Source organism: Agelaius tricolor, unplaced genomic scaffold (assembly GCF_023055355.1).
Source record: "Agelaius tricolor isolate 1412-34295 unplaced genomic scaffold, bAgeTri1.0.p SCAF_7, whole genome shotgun sequence".
NCBI lineage: Eukaryota > Metazoa > Chordata > Aves > Passeriformes > Icteridae > Agelaius > Agelaius tricolor.
In genome coordinates this window covers 20,609,505-20,632,426 of record NW_027269267.1, presented here as the reverse complement: position 1 = coordinate 20,632,426, position 22,922 = coordinate 20,609,505, and the positions used below count along the sequence as shown (strand labels likewise).

At 37.9% G+C, this 22,922-nt stretch overlaps 1 protein-coding gene across 3 annotated transcripts in view; it reads left to right on the top strand.

The window, feature by feature from the left end:
• The window catches only part of WWC3 (WWC family member 3), a 99,905-nt gene that overhangs the window by 64,439 nt on the left and 12,544 nt on the right, over nucleotides 1-22,922 (top strand). For 2 of the 3 annotated variants that reach the window (XM_071430557.1, XM_071430558.1), the window contains exons 9-15: nucleotides 6,833-7,075; nucleotides 9,985-10,074; nucleotides 11,246-11,820; nucleotides 17,772-17,892; nucleotides 18,668-18,742; nucleotides 19,752-19,838; nucleotides 22,164-22,356. In XM_071430557.1, the coding sequence (XP_071286658.1) occupies nucleotides 6,833-7,075; nucleotides 9,985-10,074; nucleotides 11,246-11,820; nucleotides 17,772-17,892; nucleotides 18,668-18,742; nucleotides 19,752-19,838; nucleotides 22,164-22,356 (1,384 nt within the window). The remainder of the gene's footprint in view (nucleotides 1-6,832; nucleotides 7,076-9,984; nucleotides 10,075-11,245; nucleotides 11,821-17,771; nucleotides 17,893-18,667; nucleotides 18,743-19,751; nucleotides 19,839-22,163; nucleotides 22,357-22,922) is intronic. The other variant, XM_071430559.1, reaches the window with a different exon arrangement.

The window sequence follows — 22,922 nt, the reverse complement described above, 5'->3', positions numbered from 1 at the left end:
ACAGCAAATAGTACAACTGACAAACTTTTAATGAGAGACTTAAAATGCACTGTAGTAGAAAAGTACGTCCTTTCCTTGAAAGGAAAGCAGGAAAAAAGCTCTACAAACTGAAGGGACAGAGTGCTGCATTTTAGTTGCTCTTGTGAATCTGGCCATATATAAGCAGAATATTTGCCTGATGTAAAGTCTTTAAAATTAAAATATTCTCTGTATATGGAATTTAAGCAAGGAAATGCAGGGATTTTTGAATGAACTATCTTGAGAAATTCAGGAGATGAGACCCAGTGATTGCAGAAGAGTTGGCTTGCACTCCCAAAATATCCTTCCTCCCTTATAAAGGATAGTTTTATTTTAATTCCTCCTTCAAAAATCTCACTGACTGCTGCATGGTTTGGCCTTCGCATAAATTAAGACATTCGCATAGCTTATTTTCCCCTCCATCACTTTCCCACTGGAAGGAAGTTGGATGATTTGCAATTTAATTTTTCCCATGGGCATTTCAGATGTTGTACACTGTGGGTTCTGACATTTCCAGCACGCTGGGGAAGAGATCCTCTCCCCTGTTTCTGATCCAGGCTCTTGGAGGAGTTTTGTAAATTCTGTTTTTTAACTCACCAATCATTGATTGAGCTGAAAGGAGGCTCAATCACTTTTCTTCCGCTCTGTACTCTTCCCCCTCTGCCATTATTTCTAAATAAACTGTACCTTATTTCCATGAAATTTCTCCTCTCAGATCTGCCAGTGTGGCCCTCCAGAGAAGCAGGAGGGGGAGGGAGGACGGTCTTTTTGAACAGACAGCCCCAAGCTGCCTGGATAAATACTGTTTTTAGTTTCAGTTGCTATTTCAGTGAGACCACCTCTCATGAAAGCATTTGCACACTGGAAAATGTACCCCTCAAGCACTTTTCTGAATATACTGCTTCATAGCACGAGAAATCAAAAGCAAATTGTTTTTCTTTGATAACTCTTAAGTTGTGCTGTTCAGTAGAATGACTACATGAAGTATATTAACAAATGTTCATGAAATGTCATAGCTGCAGTGCCTCATGTCCTGTGAAGTGTGTTAATCAGTACGTGAAAAATAATCCCTCCAATAAGAAGCAACAAAAATTTTAATTTTAGCTGTGGAGTTTTTTTTGTTTGTGTGGTTTTTTTTTTTTTTTTTTTTAAGTCCAGTCTGATGGTAGCTAACTTTAATGAACTAAAAGTACATTGAAACAACTTCAGCCAGCCTACCTAGTTTGGGTAGTACTTATTTGTATCTTCTGTGAGCTTGAATTCAATGTTATTTTTCCATTCATTTCATGGAGGCATGCAGTGGATGTCAAGAGATTTATATTAGCCTTGAAAAAAAACCTCTTCCTCAGAGATGCATAATATTTCTACAGTTGTCTTTAAGGATGTTACTTCTTTCTGTTCAGTATAGTTTGTTGCAAACTAGTCTCATTTTGAAAATTAAATTTCAGTTCGACCTTTAAAATCATTAGTATAAGCAGAAGTGTGTCAGTGCCATTTGTGCTTATAGTGATAAAGTACCTCTTGTTTGGATATTGACAGCAACATTCCAGTACTAATACAATAACACAGTCAAGTAGTTTCCTTTTAAAATTTATCTTGTATAGGCAGGTTTCAAGGTTTAATTACTGAATCTCTAGTGAAATTCAGTGGATTTGTATGCTTTATTTTGCTGAACAAATCTGAAAATCTGATTTAAGGATGAAGTAATTCTTTTGATAGCACATAAGTACCTGGCTCAGCCAAACCTAAATCTCCCAGTGTTGGTTTTTAAACATAAAACATTTCCTTTGGGTTATAATGGGAGCTTAGACATGCTTTTGAGTTTCTTTAAAGTTTTGTACTATTTCACCTGTGCATTTGGGACAACTTGCTTTTAGCAGATTTTTTGCAGTTTTCCTAAAATCTGTAAAATGCCAGTGGATTCTAATGGTTTCATGAGTTTCTTAAGCTAATTTAAGACCTTGTTGTTATTGAATGAATTGGGTTGTCAGGCAGGCTGGGTATTGTACAGAGCCATACTCTTGTTGTCTGCCAAAGCTACAGTGGCACATACTTGCAGGAACAGCCAAAATAGACACAGTGGAGAAATTTTGTGAGCATTTGGCTGAGTTCCCCAGCTTCTTGTTTTTTCCATTTCTTTCTTTGTCTTTCTCTAGCGTTCCCCTCTTTGGATATAAATCATAATCCACACTCAAGAGGGTCAGTAAATACCAGAAATTACCAAGTTCTTACACCTTTCATTATGTGTCTTCAGTCCCACAGCCACCTCCTTTGGGTATTGCATGTGGGAGATACTCCCTGTTTCCTGAAGCATCAGAGAACTGGGTCCAATTATAAGCCTAGGGAAAAGAGTAAGCAGGGCTGATTTTTGTGATCTTAGCCACTGTTTTCTTTCAAATAGGAACTAGAATATTTTCTTTATTTTGTCTCCACTGGTCTTCCCATACCACACGTAACAAAGACCTCAGTTCTAGAGTGGTATGGTATGTCAGCCAAAAGCCTAGGCCTTTAAATGTAAAGGAGTGTTGTTGGGTTTCCTTTCTTCTCCTTGTAAAATTCAAACCATGGTAAGTTTGAAGAACAAGTGCCAGCTGCAGGATACCCATAATTTGTCCATTTTATGAGCATGAGTTAGTACCTTTGAATTGGTTTGGAGTATTTCCCTCCCCAAGACACCTGTCTTGTTTATAGTCTGAGTAAGAATCTAACATGGGGTAAATTGTGAGATGAGTGATTTACAATTACAATGACTGATTTTTACTCACTTCTTATGCTCTATTTAATAAATATCATCTTGAGCTCAGCAATATAAGTTCATTAGTGCTGGGTTCAGATACCACCCTTGAATGTGATTTTCTGGACATTAATAAAATCTTTAATGTTCCCCAGGTATTTTCAGTGACAGAAAGGTTGCCCCATTTTGTCAGGGGGAGAGGAGCTGTGTAGAGCTATAATGACTCAGACATTCTACTAAATTTAATTAAATTATGTCTAATTCTAATTAAATTTTGGAAATACATGCCTTTTCCCCCTGATGTAGTTTGCATAGTAAACTAGTATCTACTGATCTTCATCCTCATGCTGCGTCTGCATTTTTTTGAGTGAGACATCATTCTAGATCCCTAGGTATGGCCATTTCAGGACAGGTGTGCCATTTCAAGTCAGTGTTTGCTTAAGGTCATCACCAGGTTAAACCTTTGTCATCCCATCTGTGCCCCTCCCTTAACAGGAGCTGTTATGTTCATCTCCATTAGAATTTTTTAAATACTGAATTAAACACCAAGTTGGCCTGCCTACCTAGGGAACCAGTCATTTGATACCACCTACTCCAGTGAGGAATGCAAGCTCCCCAGCACTTGTTATGCAAGGATGGGAATGGGCAAAATGCCTGGAATGTTGATGGCTCAAAATTAACAGTTTTTTCCACAGGAATATGTTAAATGGCTGGATCAGTAGGGACCTCAGTGTCTGGCATTGGGCCAAATAAAAACACTCTTTTGCAGTTACTACAGTTAAAAAATAGTATCTTTAAAATACTCGTTAGGAAGGAAAAATGTGTTTGAAAAACAGAGGCTTCATAAAGGATCCTAAATATTTTTTTTCCACTTTAGGTTGCAATCTATGTCAAGTCATTGATTTAAGTGGATATTTTAAGGCAGGTTAATATATGCACTGAGTTTGACAACAGCCATTTTCTTCTAACACAGCAGCAGTGAGAATGGTTAGTGTAGTACAGGCATAAAAATCTGGCATAGGCAAGCATAGTGAAATGGCTTATTCATGTATTTATTGTGATTGGAAGAAAAGTTTGTGTTTGAGGAGACAGACTGCAGTTATGGAACATACTTAAGAGGACTTTTTTATTAAGTTCTGAGCTTAACTAAACATGACTACTCCAATTTTCTTTTTGTAATTTTGGGTGAATGAGACCATAAAAGCCTTAGAGGTGTCTTCTGTCCAAAGAGATAAATATTCGAGTTTGTCACTGGTAACTTCTTGGAACAACTTACCATACAGAGGTATTCCCCAGTGGAAAGCAAGCAACAAAATTGCCCCAAAACTTCAGTTCATGTGCAGGAAATAGAGGTTGCAGAAAACTGGCTTCTAGGTGCTTCAACAGATTCCTGCATTATATAGTGTTTTGTGCCTGCTTTTTCTTTGTGTAAAGGGAAGACTGTAGAAACAAGAAGAGCTAGCCGAAAGAGCTAGTGAAGAGTGTCAAGGGAATCAAAGTAAATACCTAATCAGATTTTGGAACTCTTCAGTGATACAAACCTTGTCCACAGCAGTACTTTCCCTTCTTTAATAACAGTATAATTAAGTTATTGTATGAGAACTTCCTACTTTCAAAGCATCACCATAACAGAAATTGAAGGGAAAAAACAAACTTTAAGCTGGAATGTCATACACAAAGGGAGTTATGTGCTCTCAGCAAGCTCAGGAGTCAAAATTAAAACCTCTTGTATTTAGTGAAGGTGGTGTTTTACTTCACAGACAAGTGGAATCACTGATTCACTAGCACTGAAAGAGGGGAATCTCTTCTCTGATCATACCTCTCTGTTCCTTGTTGCTTTCATTAGTGTTCATTTGTACCTGTGGTCTGCTTCTTATGCAGCTCCCCCTGCAATGTCAAAAAACTAGCAAAGCAATTGAGAGTGCTAAAATGAAGGAAAGGGTCAGCCCTTCAGCTGTCTTATGAAGAAACACAGAGACTTCAGATGAATCTCATCTTCTTTTGTCCACATGCTGTGTAAAAGCTTATGAACACAATCAAATAGTCCAGGCTCATATGATTCACGCTCGCTTGCCAAGCTGTGATAACTCAATTGTACCAGAATTCTGTGGTTCTGTTGAAAGGATCTTGAGTCTTTATTTGTTTCATTTGGCACTGAACACCTGAAAATCAAGTTCTATGTGCTTCAGGAGTGTTTACTGAATATTTAACAGCAGAGCAGCCTGGGTAGGAGAGAGAAGAGATCCTGACCTTGCTTGCTCTTCCTGGCCCTGACATTTGGTCAATGGGGCGAGGTGCTCTTCAGGAAGCTGCATCTGGAATTCATGCACAATAGCTGAAGCATGAAATATATAGACTGTGTGTATTGATCCACAGTGGTGCCTTCAGTAGCTATTGGCAGGAAGTTTGTTATTAATTCAAGGAGGAGGAAATGGTATTGAAGGGCTTGATAAAGAATTCTGCTTTAGACAGAAATGTGACATAATACCCAATTTCTTTACTTGCTGAAATGAAATCTAAGGGGTGTGGGGAAATTGCAGTGAAATTCTTATTCATATATGGATGTAGTCACTGCAAAATTACTTTTATTGATAGTTTATTCTCTTCCCCCGATAATAAGATGGCCAAATGCTTCCCAGATGTTAGTAGGAAATAAATCTTATTGCATGAGCTTTTGTTTTCAGATGGGGGAAATGTCTTCGTCATGTTGATACCTTTTCTTTTGTTCATAATCATCACACTGTGAATCTTCTGTTTGTGTGTTATGTGCCTTTACCTTGCTTCTTTTGTTATTAATTTTCTTTCTTACCAGATATTTTTGAAAAAGATTATTTTAATCAAAACCAATGAGCTATATCCCACTTTTATGGCTGGCTTGAAAGTGCCTTAATTAATTAATAAATTAATTATGTGCCCTATTTATTTAAAGGGTAGTAATCTTTTAGAGGTACTGATCTTTGTTTGAATGCTGCCATTTCAAAGTGAAGATGAAACTGAGGTGTAAACTGCATAAATGTTGTACAGTTCTTGAGTTTCAAATGTTCAAAAATCAGAGAGCTAGGTTTTCTCTTACTTACCTCTAATTTTAGCTGTTAAATTCTGAAGTGTGTAAATTGTCATTGCAAGACAAACATAAATACCTAACAGTAAGTGTTCTCCCTCTAATGCCAAAAGAAACATTCATGAAATGTCTAGCTTTAGTGTTCTTGGTAATACTGATAAGAGTTCAAAATTTGTTTTTAAAAGGACATTTTCTTAAAATGTCAGCTGTGGAATTATTCTTAAAGCTGTTGTTTCATGTAATGGTACATCATGTTAAGATACAAGAAACCACTTCTAACTATAAAGCATACTAGAGAAAAAATCCCAAGTTAGCTTATTTAATTGCATATTTTATGATAGATTCATCTAAAGCCACTTGTATTTTGTAACTAGTAAGTCTTTTTTCCAGACTGATTTTCTGTTTTAATGGCAGCTTTAAAATGTTAAAATTTTTAAAATTTGTCATTTAGGGTAGCCTAATATTTTTGGCCCCTTGAACCATTTCTCTGCGAGGTGGGACATGATTGTATGGACCTGTTGTCACTAGTTAAGCATCTCACCTTCAGCTTCTTCAAATTCTTACTGCACTTTTGAAATCCTAATTTAAGATCTGATTGTAGAAGAAGGATGAATAAGAAAATGTTCAGCTTCATCAGCTGTACAGGCAGTAAACTTGAGTTCTAAAATATTAATTTATTACAAAATGAGAAAGGTATGAAGACAGATATTGTCTATACAGTAGATAAAAACACTGTAGTTCTCACACATCTGCACATGTAGGAACACTTGCAGTTGTTTGCTGTTTTAAAAATACACAGAAAACCAATTTAAAAACTCCTAAAACCAATCAACCAAATAAAACACTCCAAAAACAAGCCCACCTCAAAACCCAGAAACAATCCTTCCAAACCCCTCTAAATTTTCTTGGTTTGATATTTAGAAGAAAAAAGGCACAGGCATTAAAAGGCTTCACATTCTGATATATGTCCTCTTGTCTTTCTCTTCTGAAATTTGAAATACATTTATTCTCTTTTAAAGAGTTTCAAATATACAACAACAGCTGGCCTTGCTGGATAATGAATCCTGGCCAGGAATGGCTGAAGCAGACAGGGACCGTCTCCAGCTCATCAAGGAGAAGGAGGCTCTTCTTCAGGAGCTGCAGCTCATCAGTCAGCAGAGACGATCCCCAGAAGACATTGCACGTCTGGAGGAAGAAAAAAGACGCTTGGAGGATGAAATTCAGCGAGCTCGAGCAACGTCTGCTCATGGGGCCACTGAAAGGTTTGGGAACTTGGATTGTTTTCTCCTCTATTGTGAGATCCACGTAGGTAGCTTCAAAAGGAAGAGTAGGGAATTTCATTGTGTTTAAGAAAAAAAGTAAATTGCTAGAGAAAAAATTAGTTTCAAAAAAGTTGAAGACCGCTCCTGTCACTATTTAATTCTATCTGTCTTGAACTTTTCTAAGGCAGAGTCACAGGGATGTTGACTAGTTAATTTTCCTTTCATTCATCTAAAAATTCTGAATAGGAAGAAGAAATCTGAATAGAATCTTGAAAGATGCTTGGAATAGGTCTGAGTGATACTGTCTGATAATAGAGACCTGAATGACAGTACCTGGATAGTGAAAGATTTTTCTGTTCTTTGCAGTAGAGTAGTAGTCATCTCCAAAAGCATCAGAACAAAGATCCTTTGCTATATTTAGTTTCTGACCTATAACAGGAAAGTTAAATGATTATGGTTTTGCTGCCTTTTATATACAATATTTCCTTTTCATTTGCAATCTCAGCAGTGGGAACACATCCCAGTTCTGACATTCAGTGAACATAGGAAGCAAAGTCATTCTTGAAAACTTAAAAATCAAGTTATATATAAAATAAACAACCCAGAAACATATTAGTGGAAACTCAGTGTTTATTTCAAAGTTGCTTAGCTTTTCCTGTAGCCAGAGAAAAGGACAAAACCTCTTAATCTCTTTTTACCATAGACTACTTCCAGTGAAAGCAAGAAAATACTTGTTCTTACTTCTCATAAATAGTGGTAAAACCTCAGCTTTGACACTTAAGGAAAACTACAAGAACCGGCTTTAATGTGATCTGTGTAAAGGTTAATATTTACACAATTAAGACACTTCAAAATATTTGAAAGTGCTTTCCAGGTACAGATTTTGACAACTTCAGTTTCCTTGAAAATTCTTACTTCAGACAGCAAATTCAGGCAATAGATAGAAAATTCACAGCCAGCCTGCAGGTCAGTGTAATATATTTTGCAATTTTTGCCATATCGTTACATTGGTTTTCCAGCTTAAACTGACAGAAAAGGGAGTTCACTTTACTCTGTCGTGTAGTAAGTTTTATTTGTTGTTTTTGGGCTCTCATGTTAGGTAGTTCATACTGTGTTGGCAAGAAGGCTAAGCTATTTTTCCATGGAGTTCATGCTGTGGAAACCAGCGTTCTACTGTGGTACTTGATATTTCAAATACTAGCAGAAAGTTGAGCAGAAGTTAGAATAATAGTGATGGGCACTCTGTTTTTTATGACAAATTGGGAGGAAAGCTTAACTATAAGTAACCCTGATTTTTTGTTTGTTTTAGGCTCAGAAATAACAAAAAATATTTCCAATTCTGCTTTTGTATTTCTACTTTATTCTAATTGTGAAATATGGTGTTTCTTAAATAATTAACACTTCTGTTACTGAGTTTTAAAGGCACTGAGTTATGCACAGATCAGAATGAACTTATAATCTGTATGACTGAGGGTTTTGTTCTTTGTTTTTGTTATAGTGTTGTTTTTGTTAGTATTGGCTGACAGCCTTAGTTGGTGGCATTTTTTACCTTTTAGCACGGATACCTACCCTTCAGCATCTCTTGCTGTGGAGTGTAGGTTCCTAAGTTTGTTTCTTACAGTAGATGGTCTGAATATCTCTGCTTTCACCTGAAAGCTTTTGAATCAGTTTAGTTTCCTGTGTCCATTTGTCCTTTTCTCTTGGTTCCTGCATGCAGTGCCTGTGTGGTGTAAGTTTGCATAGCTGAGCTGCAGCCTTCCTTGTGCCACTAGTTAACCTGGCCTGGGGTGCACAAAGGGAGGAGGAAAGCTTGAGAGGTGCTGTTTTATCCAGTAGAACTGGATAAAACAGTTTTCTGTTGATTTTAAAATCCTCTTCATTAACATGTTGAATTCTAACAGCTGTCTTTGCAGCTGAGGAAGGTCTGAGGCAGCCCAATAACTTTGATCTGCTTTCTCCAAACCATTTGTCAGAATCTCCATTTCCAGCCACCTTGTGATATAGGGCTGGAGCTGTAACTTTTCTGGATGTACAGAATGTACAACACAAACCAGAATACTACCCTGATATTATCTTGAAGTTCAGTGGTTGGGCTTGGAAAAACAAAACATCAGGAATATAAATCTGGATCCAGAAAAAGAGTAGATGGTAGATAAAATCTATTATTTGAAATTCTAATAATGTCAGAATACTGAATTTAAGATATCTTATAGGTGTGTGAGATTGATGGCATTAAAGTTACATTCTATTTGTGTTGTGGTAGTGGTACTGACTATTTCAGCTGCTTGTTATTACAACGGGCAAAAAATAAATTGCAGCATGAAATTTTTCCCGTAATGTAGTGGTCAAGATGCTGTATTACCTACTTAAATATAATGATAAATGAATGCACATAAAACACATGGAATAAAAGCTTAAATTTGACATTGGTGGTTATACTCAACAGAAGTCCTTCAAAAATTTTCTTTTTATCTTTGAATTTTTACACTAATTTTCTTGGAATATTTTTTTTTTGAGACAAGGTGGAAGGGCATAGTATTTTAATAGCAGAATCAGGTTGGTTGATGCAAGAGAAGAAAAATAATCTTGTAGAGTCTGATATTTTTACCTAGGACTTCTTATGATTGCTAATTGCTTTAATGTATTTTCAGCATCATGACTCTTACATTATGGTTCAGTTACTTCTCTTGTCTGGGAACTCTCCTGGAGTCCTGGTTCTTGTGTTCTTGCTGGAATTACCATTGCTGCATATGAGCAGCATAAATTAAAACTTTTCATTAAGCAGTGCAACTTTTTTCAGTATTCCAAACTTCAATGCATTGATGTTTTTCCACACTTGGGAAGTGCCTAGCACTTTTTGAACACTATTGTGATGAAGAAAATAGTAATATGTATGTGTTTAATTATAGGATACTGTTACAGGAGAAGAGAAATTGTTTGCTTATGCAACTAGAAGAAGCTACACGTTTAACCTCATATTTACACTCCCAGTTAAAAAGGTAAGTTATGTAAAAGCAGCAGATTTGGAAGTAACTGCAGCAGATTTGGAAGTAACTACAGCAGAGAAGAATATTAATAATGTATGAAGTTTATCTTTTATACTTCTGTGTACGTATGCCAAGTAAATTAATTTTTCACTACATTTATACACTTTGCTCTGTAGAATGTGATGATTTGGATGGAGTTTTATAAATAGTATTAGTGATGGCTGCTTGGGGTACGTTATTAAGTGTAGCTGGGAATTTTATATTGCCTTACTTTCTGAAAAGGAGATAAGTTATTAAAATCTGTTGTAATATTGTTACAGTTTCACTACGGGCAAATAGCATTCTTTTAAATTCTCTGGTTTCTTAATATTCTGATACCTTCAAAGGTAGGGGGCTTTGATGTCTGGTAAGATGACAAAATTTTGCTATTTAAATACGAGAATGTGTTAAGACTCACACCTGAAGTTCAGAATGTTTGCATATTCACACTCACAGCTGCCTTTTGAGATGCAGCTCTTGGGGATTCTTCAGTTTAACACCATAGCAGCATCAAAAGCTCAGTTCCTGCTGAGTTCCTGTCTCACTTCATCTCTCTCTGGCATTAATATTCTTGCCCCCCTTAACTGAGAATGGTAAGAGGAAGTGGAATAGGATTCATCCTAAACTCTTCTTATTTTACATTGGAAAAACCTGTGAGAGTGAGGCTTATGCAGCAGTTTGTTAGGACTTTGCAAATCCCTTTGCACTTCTTCTCCCTGGATTGTTTATTACCAATCATTAATGTAAATTTGAACTGGATCCTGGTAATCTATCCTTCCTGGCTTTACATTGAGTTTGCTGAGCTAGAGCCTACTCTGGCCTCTTTTCTGCCAAATTATAGCTGTTTACGTGTTGGACAAAAGAGCAGGCTCATCCTGCTCTTGGATGTTGTTGGACTGTTGTCTTCAGGCACTTAGCCCTGATCTGCTTGTCACGTGTACTGCTCCAGTCATGGCTGTGCTTGAGGCTAGGGCAAGAAACATGAGCTAGTCTTTAAAATGCCAAGTCATCTTTCCATGTCGCCATACTGAATAAATTTAAAATTGCTTGTGTAATCTGGATTAGTGTTTTAATGTCTGCATTGGTAGTTGTGATTATATTTGAAAGGGCATTTTTGTGTTTTCTCTTTCTTTGCATGCCATAGTCTGTCAGCTAGCACCCTCACCATGTCCTCTGGCAGCAGCAGGGGATCCCTGGCCTCCAGTCGAGGATCCTTGGCCTCCAGCAGAGGCTCCCTCAGCTCAGTCAGCTTCACGGACATCTATGGCCTTCCCCAGTACGACAAGGCAGACAGCGTTACAGACTACGGGCAGCACTTGCGCTTTGACATCATTCCCTTCGAGGCGCTCACCAAGGACGTGCCCTATGCTGATCCCATGGCACACTCCAGTTTCAATAAGCAGCGCAGGTCCCTGGATACGCCGCAGTCCCTGGCGTCGCTGTCGTCGCGGTCCTCCTTGTCATCGTTGTCTCCTCCGAGCTCGCCTCTGGACACCCCGTTTCTCTCTGCGTCACGGGATTCTCCGTTGGCTCAGATGTCAGAGGGGTTTGAGGAGATTGCAGGCATGGGAGCCCTGGAAATGCTCAGGGCTCAGACCACAGCCTTGGGTGACGATGATGCACAAGGCACGAGCTCATCTCAGACGTCTGCTTACCCTCTGGACAGTGAGGGGCTGCGAGAAATGGGACCACACCTGACTGCTGTCCAAACTGGTGGAGGTGAGTTTGTGGATATTATTATTTTGCCACATTGTCTTAGAAAATGTCACACAGACCTAAGCATGCCAGCACAGTAGAGATTGTTCCTGAGTCCCTGAGTATTTTACTACCGTCGGGTAAAAATTGCATGGTAGGTGTTACCTGTTAAAAGCCCGACCAAAACACAGGAAAATCCCCCAAACCCAAACTCTAGTTTTAGGGCAAGGAGGTGCAAGAATAGAGAAACCTTGTCAATAGATCTTAAAACAGTGGTGAATTGACTGGAAGAAAGGGAATGGAATATAGACTTTCATTGGAGTGTAGCTTTTCAAGGACCTAGCAAGAATAAGTAAAGTATTAGTAAGAGAAAGTATGGATTAGTTACTTCTGAGGCCCCCAGTTGTGCTGATGTTGCCTTTATTCTGATAATGGAAAGCAAAGCAAACTCAGGAGAGATAGGAAATAACAAACAACTATTCCCTACAATAAAAAACCCGAACACAAAATATGAGGTGATGCTTTTGACTGCGCTTGAAGGCTGGCTGACTACAATGCTGAATTTTGAATTTGTACATACTCCAGCCCAGGTTCCCTTGTCCAAGTTCTGTGAGGAGCAGAAGCCACAGTGGCATGGGTATTACAGTGCACTCATGAGTAGGTGCTTCATCAGCAAAGGAACATCTTTGTAGGGGATGTGTGAGATGTTGTCATCTTGGCTGGTGTGCTCTGATTGCAGAGGGGGTGATGGGTGCAGCTAGCACAGCACATGCACTGTTGACTTTTCCTTTCCTGCTGGACTGTCAAATTGAGGGACTTGCTTTAGCTTGCCTTGGCAGAAGCTTCTGAAAGCACTGCAGTTGAGAAACATAAATTAGAGAAATCAAAAAAGGAAACAGAAAACTTTTGAAAAAATGAAACAAAATTAAAAGCCTGAGCATACAGGCACATGACAAATTTATTTTCCTGTTTTGACCAACCAAGTGAAGAACTGCTCTTAATGTGAAAAAGACAATCATGATAACATTTTTGTGTGTTAACTTGCTTGCTTTTTTAATAATACCATACCAGTGGAAAAAGGCTTTTAGAGTTTAGCTTAATATTAAATGTTGTGAATCCCATCTCATTTCTATATCCAGAATTCTGTGTTAGCATTGTGTAGAATGTTGCATTCAGGAGGACTCATGATGTCAGGAATAATATGAACTATAGCCAGAGAATGGATCATATTATCCTACCAAAATCTTACTTGGCAAGTGATAATACAAAGGAACATTGATGGTATTTACAGAAAACCTTTCTGGTTTTCATTTTAAAAGAAATCATTGCCACAGGGCTAAAAAGCCTGTATTGTTCAACAGCATTTGAGTCTAGACTTACCTAATTTCCTTAATGCAGCTAGTACTCCCAGAAGATACTGCAGCAGAATTTACTTTTACTAGCTGTAAACATTTCTAGTGCCCATACTGTAACTTTCAGACCAAAATAAACAGAATTCCAGAGACCAGCCTGAAAACTTGTGCTTAAATTAGTGCTGTGAACAGGCTTCCTGAGGCTTTCTTTAAACCTCAAATCAGACCACAGCATGTCTTCACCCATTGTGGTAAGTGAAAGTATCTAAGTAGTTCATTTATAGCTTGTATGTGTTTCCTAGAAGTGAAGGCCTAGTGTGAGGGCCTAGGCAGCAAGGCAGGATGGAGCTTCATGCTTTGATTTTCCTTTTCTCAGTTCTCTGCTGTGTTTCTACACATCTCACATTTGTCTGAAAACCTCTGTGCTTAACCTGCTGTCAGTGCTGGGGTGTCCAGCTCCCAGCCCAGAGGTTACAGCTTTACTCTATGTACAATGGAGTATTTTGTGTTGCTTTTTGAGGAAGAATGTGTGGTTAAAAGGTAGCTAGGCTGCCTTCTTTTGAGACTTTTTTATTTTTGATATTTGCATTTGGAAACAATTACTTAAAAAAATTTACCCTTGCTGATTTTTGCCTGCTTTGAGTTCCACACTCACTAGCTGGTGGTTTGGAATTGTAATGCAGTTGTTTGCAAGTAGCAGTTGGAAGTTTTGAAAGTATTTTGGTTTTGTACTCTTTTCCTGGAAGAATTGGATGGAGCATCCAGCTTGTATGCCAGAGAGCTGGGAGCTGGCAGATGCTGGGGTTTAGCTTTCTGCGAGGTACCATGCAGTGTACCCTGCTGCTGCCACCCGATGGCCTGGCAGCAGAATGCTGTGCTGCAAAAACAGGAGGTCTTGGTTCCCACAAACCTTTGCCTGCTCCTTCACTAGGCAAAGCATGAGGTAATTTTGGTAATTTGCAAATAATGGGGACTGGGAGGGTTAGCGCTGAATAAACTGCATGAACTTTGCACTGATGCAGCACTTGAGAAAGTTCAAGGGGTACTTCAGGAACTGCAATTTTGATGTTCAGTTGCTGATTTGCTGTTTTATTGTTCTGCATCTGTCACAGGGTCACATTGTGAAATAAGTTTTCATGTGTGAATGGCGAGAATATGCTTGAAAAGTTAAACCCATCATATTTCTAAAGCTAGGAGTGGGAGGAAACATGTTAATAAAATATTGGGCTTGAATAGCTTCACGATCTCTCCTATATACCAAATCTTTCAAATGCTAAATTTTTTTTAATGCCTAAATAGTCTCTTGTTTATAAAATATTGTCAGAGATCTAAAGGGTGATTTGTCACTGTATGCTTTTTGTCTTGTTTCTCATGCGGCGCAACAGAAAAATTCACTGTAAGTGAACCTGAAATTTCTTATTGTGTGTTTTTCTGTGTGATGTGTTGGTTGTTTTCTTTTGGGGTGGGTTGTTTTGTTTTGATTTTTTGTTTTTGGAGTTGCATGAGAAGAAACAGGAGATTCTGCTACATTTGGTTTTGTTTGATATTTTGCTGTATCTGTTTAATCATTATGGCATACTTAATTCTCTTGCTATGTCAACTAAACAACATATTCACAGCTGTAGTTAAATTCCTGGAGAAGGTGTTCTTTGACCTTCAGCTTTGTTATATAATAGTAATGTCTGACAGCCTTATGGTAGGTAAGGTCTGTTTTTGTCTCAGATTAGTTTTTATGAGAGTGTTCTACTCTTTTATTAGTGCATTTTGAGCTGACATGCAGTATTTCCAGTCACCTAAGCTTGTGAAACATGCTTTAGATTTGTTTATGTGATTTCTTAGCAAATGAAAGTTTGGACAGCAAAATTTGCTTTGAAGTTCACTTTTTCAACTAATGATAACGAGAATGTTCTTTCATTCAGGGCTGTCTTACATTTATCAAGCTTTGGCACCCAGTAGTTCTGGAAATCATATCCATTGTTTACTGATTTTGTTATTTAAATAAGAAAATGTAAGGTAATGGTCTGTCTTAGAAACCTATTTTTTAAACAATTCCTTAGCTTCCAGCATTGCAAAGTCTGTGGTAAACTTTTTTCTTAAACCAAAATTTGGTGTGTCTTTGGTCTTGACTAATTTTTCCTGCTGATTTTTTATGCCCCCCCCCCCTCCCCCCCATGTCAAGGGGATATTCTGGTGTTTGCATCTCTCTCAAGTTTGCTGCCATTGTCCAGAGGTTATTGAATGCTTCCATGGCCTGCAGACAGTGAGCAAATCGCTGTCAAATTACAACATTGTTGTAATGCATCAGCTTTTCATTGTATTATATTGGTGCTTGATGTCAGCTTTTCCTTCCAGCCAAACTGGAAACATGACAAGGACAGAGTCCACAGGAACTTTCCTCTGCTACGTTTATACAAAGTGTTCATGTAGGGGGTGAGCCAAGGGCTCATTTCCAAAAAGAAGTTAAGTTGTTGTAGTATAACTTATTGAAATTAGTACAGAAATTACAGAAGCACTTAAAAAAAACCAGCCAAACAAACATTTGTGAATTTCAACCTCTTTCCAGTGATGTAAAATTTTGGAGAAACTTTAATATGTAGATGTCTCTACAGATTGCTAGTGCTTCATGATTCTTATGATTCTTCATAAATACCAGTGACAGAATAAACTTCATAAATACCAGACAGTGAGGTAGGCTTACCAAATCAAAAGTCCTTGAGGGGAAAAAAAGAAAAAGAAGGAAAAAAACAAACCAACCAAGCAAACAAAAAACCCCAGTCAAAACAACCCACAAAACCACCACTTTTGTACAAATGATAAAGATGTGGTTCAAATACAGTTTTTGCTTTCTGTGTGCTCACTTGAACTTGGCTCTCATTTGTGGTGAGGATGTCATGAGTAGCACTGCACAATGTGTACAAGATGTACAAGAAGGGTGGGATGGGGAGGAGTGGTGGTCCTTTCCCTGGGTGCAGAGACAAGTACAAGTTGGGCTGTTCCTAGCCAGCAAATAAATTTCCTGGATACCTAAAGGTGACTAAATCCTTCATTGAATTTGGAGGAGAGGTCCATAAGGGCTACTTATTAATCCAAACGACAGAGAACTGGCTCTGCTGATACATAGGAGGTTTTGCTCCAAACAGGACTGGGTGATTTTTGTAAGACCTTTGGTAATATGGTGCCGTTAGTGGCCTGGTAACAGGAATGTGTCTTGGGCTGGCACACAACCTGCTGGGCTTGGTGCACCTTCTGTGCCAGTTCCACAGGGGGTTAAAGCTGACCTTAGCCACAGCCTTCTGTTGATAGCAGCAGCGTGGTTGTGTTGATCTGGAAGGGTTTTATCCAGTTCTCCTGTCCTGATGTCCTGTCCTGGTGGTGCTTGGGTGGGAGGTGAGGTGGGTACCATGCAGGGGGGTGGCTCATGATAATGTGCAACAGAGGCACTTAACAAGTTGTTACTTTGAGTAAGACATGCTTCATCCCTTGTTGGGGCTGTAAGCTGTAAATGTCAGCTGGTGCTTGTCCCCCATGCATTGTGCTACTCTCACTCTGCTGGAACTGTCAATGCTTCCATGCTGTCTTAAGTTTGTAAGCGTGAGCAGAAGCAAATGAAATGCTTTCCCTGCTTTTGAAGTGCCATCTCTTTACCACTGCTTTCCTGCTTTGAGGACACTCATTGAACTTTGAGCAAAAGAGGGTAAAAGTTCTTCTCTGCACAGTGAAGAAACTGCACTTCACAAGTCTGTTTAGTGGTTTTCTCTAGGACTCAAAGGAAAACAACCTCAAGTTAGGAGATATTGTTAAAAGTGTTTAAGCCTTTTCTATGCAGTTCTTGAACGTCACTGCTTGTGCATGTACTTTAAAGGATCAGTAGCTGCTATGCCTACTTGCCTGTGCAAAATCCAGTGTATAACATAATTTTGTTGGTACACTTAAAACATGAAAGTGATTGCTGAATTGCTGTTTATTGTGTGGCTGGTGATTCAGGGAAGAGTGGCAAAGAAGGTTGAACATTACTTCCTCCTTCCCCCAGTCAGTTTTCAAAGTAGTTCACCAAGAATTTTAAAAACAACAGTGGTCTGAGTGAGCTGGAAAACACTGGTTCTTTTTGATAATGCCTCTCAGACTGTAAATAAAAGCTGCTATTATGTGATGGTATAAACAGTATGCTTTGAGACTTTGTATTAGGAAACAAATGAGAACAAAACCTTGCATTGTATTATCAGATAACTTTAAAAAAGAATTAGTCTCTGTGTTTGTTTTCAACCTATTGTATATTCAGTAGGTAAATCTGAAAAGCTTAGGCTATCATGTGTACATATGTGAATTAATGTAAGTCTTCCTCTAGGAAGGAATTACTCTACCAGAAAAACATTTGGTAACAATACAATTGGTTTATACTTAGTCTTGTCACAGAGCAATTAGCCACAAACTTCCTTCCTTAATTCTCCCACAGAAAATCTCCGGTCTATCCTATTCTAGGCTTTTAACTTTAAGTTAGAAGAAAAATCAGTGAACTGCATATGTGCTGTTTTGCTGCTAGCTTTGATACAATAAATGTTTCTTGTTTAATTTTGAAGAAGTTGCCTTGAGCTGATGTTGTTGTCCCTTTTTTCTCCATGGCAGCTGTAACTCTGCGCGGAGACAGCGGCAGAAGATCGGAGAGGAGAGCCAGGCGAGTTTCAGCATGTCTCTCAGATCATTCACTGGCTAGTGACAGTGGCGTGTTTGAAGCTTTAAGCAAAAGGTCAGGTGTATAAATGCATAGTAAGCTGGAAATATTCCTGTTCTGCCACATGGCCCGAAAGAATTAGTTGTGAATTTATGTGTAGGCTTTCAAAATTGCTACTTAATAGTAACATAAAGCAACTAGATGGCATGTTTTAAAGGAAAGAAGCTTTTTACATGCAGTCCACTGTCATCTTCAAGTGCCAAGTCACTTTTGCTTTTTTCTCTCTGACATTTTAACATCGTATCTCCCTTGAAAGATAGTTTTCTCATCCTGTTAGTCATAAATCAGTAATTTTATTTCAACCATCTGTAACAAAATAAAGTTATACAGAGTGTGACTTACAATTCTGAGTATCATGTGATAAAAGTATAACTTTAAGGAAGAAATATATGAACTGTCAAAAGCCAAAAAATACGTAGGTTGACCAATTGATTGAAGGCTGTAGAAAGACATGTTGCTTAATACAACTATTTTAACACAGGAAGCAGTAACTGGGAAGAAGATAAGGTTTGGAGGATGCTAAAGAGAACTGGAAGACAAAATAAATGCTAAAATAACCTAAATATCTTGAAAGACTAATTCTAAAACTTCAATTTTGACACTTGTGAATTACTACTACTGTATATTTTAATATAAAACATACAGTAGTATGTCTCAATTCCCTCTACATTACCAGTCCCTCCTGTATTGCTAAATAATTGCTTATATCCACAAATCACAGAATAAATGCTAGTTCATCATTTAGCAGCTTAGGTCACTGTGTAGTTTACAGTACTTTCTGTTCCTGCAGGAATGAAGATCTGGAAGAGCCTGTTTATGGTGATGCTGCCAGTAATGAAGAACCACAAATACATGTTGGATTTCTGTGAGTAATTACTCCTCTTTCTCCTTGTCAACTCTACAGGAAGTGCTCACTACTTTTCTTGCTTAAGATTTTTAGCTTTTTAATAAACTAAATCATGGTGGGAGATTTTAACAAGTTTCTGAACTGGCAGCCAAAGTTCAGTGGATGTACAGATCAGTCAGTCACGTGCCACTTTGTGCTGGGGATATGGTTTAATCAAATTTCATTAAGTGCCCTTTCAATGCTGACTGATAAAAGGGCCTTCATTACTTCTTTCAGTAGCATTTATTTTCATTGTCTTGGCTATTAATGTGGGTATGGGTATAGGGGTATGTCTCTGTAAGCGAGACCTTTTTATGCCAGATAAAGCAGTATTACCTTAGGAAAATCACAGGTGAGGAGACACAAATACTGTACAGTCCCATCTGTACAATACATCTTTGAAATCCTGTGCCTATGGCATGCTCTTGTTGGTAGTGGGAGTAGCCTGGGGAAGGGCAGACTATTATCATACAAGACAGGGTATCATATCTTAGCCCTCCAAAATCCTTTCTGCCCCTTCGAAACGAATTCCTAAGATTGGAAGTTTTTAAAATATCAACCAGGTTTGTTAGTGGCATTTCAAAATTTGTGCTGATGTGAAAGAGTAGAATTTTAAAATTTGTTTTCAATAGCCCATGAAAATAGTGCAGATGGATTTGTCTAATGTAACTGATATGTTGTTACACATGCACACACACAAATGTAATTAGTGTAACTGTTTAAAGTAAAGAAAGACTTTGTTTTGTTAAAGCCTGTTTGCTGTCAAGAGGCATATGAAGGCAACTTAATTTCAAGCTGAACAATATTAAGTTCACTTAGTTCTATTAACTTTGTTACTGTAGTTAATGCTCTTGATTGAACTGATTTGTGCAAGAAATTTGTTTAACAAAATGTGCTTTTACATTCTTTAAATCTGTTTAGTCTTCATCTTTATTTCTTAAGCAAATTATCAATGATTGGTGACTAACACAGAAAATTTATTTTCCAGGCATGACAGTGGAAGCGAATGTCTGCTAGTCCATGTATTACAGCTGAAGAATTTTACTAGTCTAGTTGTTAAAGAAAACTGCAAAATGTAAGCTTAAATTTCACCCAGAGTCATCATTGTTTGTTTTATGCTGCAGTTATAAATACCATAGATTTATTTGGCTTCATTCAAAATTAAGCCATTTCTGGAGAAGATGGTATGTCTTTAATTTCCATGAAGAAAGGGTTAATGTTCTGGTCACAAAATATCCCTTTTATACAACTTATGTCACAATATTCAGGTAACAAGTGTAGTCTCTGTGTTCTTTCATGTTTATTATGCAAAGGAAAGTTTGTTCAAAAATATCTGATATTCCAGAATATGCTTAGTGTATTTTTCTCAGTACCTGTGGCAACATCTATATTAATCAGTAAGAGGTCTGCCTTGCCTTTTATCTTTAAGAAAGAAAACCACACCAGAAAACATGCTAAAAACAACAAAGGATCTGCAGCTCTCCTTGAGTATCCATTAAAGACATTCTGATAACACAAGTACTAGCTGAAAATCAGTACAAAAGATTGAATTTTTTAACCTCTGACAGTTTGTGCTACTTTTTCAAATTTTGTATCACATATAGAACATAGATTAGTTTATTCTCATAAATGTTTCTTAAATAATGTTGTCATGAAACACTGTTTTATCTAGAGATATGCATCTTAGCATATTTTAAAGAAATTCAACATGTAAAAATTGTTGATCTTTATCTCTGGGAGAGGTTGATTGAAAGCAGGAAAATGGAGGTATGATAACATTATTTTATTGTAAAATAAATCATTTGCTGGGAGGTGTTAAATTGAAATACATCTCCCTGAATGAATTGTTGTTTGTTGAGAACTTCACCATGCTAACTCTGTAAAACTGCAGTGGAAATTTTTCATTTCAGTTAGTACATTAGTGTTGGATTTCTGCTCTGTTTCGGTGTGAGTTCAAGGGCACATGATAGGGAAAAATATGAATATTGTGTATTACTCAGCCATGATGCCTTGTCATCAGAAGAAGTAAGCATCATCTGAAGAAGGTAGTAGAGTCACCAAAGAAAAAAGTTAGTCCAGAGGGTTTGTTGGACATTATCATCAAGGCAACCAGGCATTTAAAGGACTCAAAATACAGTTCTGTTCTTCATCCTTCTCAACCCTACCTTTGGTGGAATGAAGAAGTTGCATTGCTGCAGGGTGAATTGATTAGTCTAGTCAAAAAGTAAGTTTCTATTACCAAAAAGCAGAAGAAGCTTTTATTGAGTTTAATAAACTCCTCTGTGCAACTGTACATTGATTGAATCAGGTGCTGTGGCAGCTGCAGGGAAGTTTACTACAGCAGCCAGGGAGCAGAGGAGCTGGGTCTCTGCCTTTTTACAGGACAAGAATTTGTTTAACTGATGCTCCACGGTCCAGTGTGCTGCAGTTACACCATAAGGAGCTCTTATAATTGTCTTCTAACCATTTATTTGCCTGCCAGTGTCAGCCCCTCTTTGGTGGTGGCACAGGAGTTCCTGCAGCCATGTAGTCAACTTGAGTGAACCTGAGCTAGAGTGGGTTTTTTTAATCCTGAAGGCTTTGTGGGTTTTTAGTTAGGTTAGTTTTTTTAACCCAGATAAATTTTGTAATCTGGGTCACAATACAGTTGCTTGAAACTGTTTGCTGGCATGAGGAAAGGAATAGGATATTGCAGGGGCTTGGAAAGCAGTCAGGAGAGGGAAACAATCCTCTAAGTAGCTCTGCTGCTTATGCTGCCAGATGAAAATGGTTGTTGATTTTGTTTTTGGCTTGGAGTCTTAAATGATATGGTACCACATATTTGAATTTGTCTTTTGAGACTGTAGATAAATGCAGTGACTGCAGATTTCTTTTGCCTGAATCTGAATTTCTTTTGCCTGAATCTGAATTTCTTAATTTCTTAAGAAGGGGAATAGGTTGCTTAGGGGGTGGAAAAAAGTAATGGATTGGTGACACTGACAGGACAATTCAATTGCCTAAACATAGGCATGTGTTTCCATTTGAAATAGCATGGCACAGCACCTGGCCTCCAGCTGCTGCTGCTCAGAGGGAGCTTCTGCGTAGCTCTCCTATAGATCCTCTTAAAATTGCTAGCTCCTTTTGGATGCCTTGGATACCTCAGGGCAGCTCAAGTGCCACTTGGTGCCTCTGCTTAAGCACCAAGTTAAAAAAAAGTTTTTGTTAAAAAATACAGCATTTTGAGATCAGCTTTGCAGATCTTCTGTGTTAGAATGCAAAAATAGTTCTGGTGATGAGGAGATCTCAAGGCAGATTCTTAATGCAGAAGTTCCACTGATGTTTTTGCTTAGCTTGATTTTGAGAAATGCAAAATGGCTTTCTTTGTCTGAATTGTGCTATTTGTCTCTTTTGCTGTTCCCAGTCATGTGAGAGTTTATTTGCCACCGCTTGAGTCGGGCACACCAACCACTTACTGCTCGAGAGCTTTGGAATTCCAAACTCCGTTAATATTTAATGAAGTGTTCCAAATCCCCATGCACTCAAGTGCTTTGAAATTAAAATCACTGCAGCTGTATATCTGTTCAGTTGATCATCAGCAACAAGAAGAGCTATTGGTAAGTAGTTCTGTTTCTTAAAAGCCATGTGATATGAGAAACTAAAGTTACCTGAGCAATTATTTTTTTAAGATTAAAAAGAGAACCTAATTTTTCCATAAGAAGTTCTGATAGAGTTACATGTTAATGTGTCCATGTGTTCACAGCTATAAGTATAGTTCTGTAAATAAAGAGGTGGAATTTTAAAAAAGACTTCATCTAACAGCTTTTAGACTGCAGTTTCCTCAAGATTTAGGTTTCTGCATGGTACTATAATGCTTGTGTGGAGAATCTGTACTGTTCAGACAGGTTCCTTCTAAGAAAAATAACAAATACAGACACCTTGTTATTATATAACATTGAGTGAAGAGGACTACAATTACATCAATCTTAACTTTGTTGCAGGATAATAGTGGCCCTGGAACAGTTCTGTTACTTCAGCCTATTACTTTAAACTGATAGAGGTATCATGTGCTAACTTCTGGTGTGTTAAACGTTAGCTTCATTTAGCTATTGTCAAATACAAATATGCATAACTAAATCTGCCTTGGGGCTGATGTTCTGGCTATTTTGAAGTGAGTGGGCTG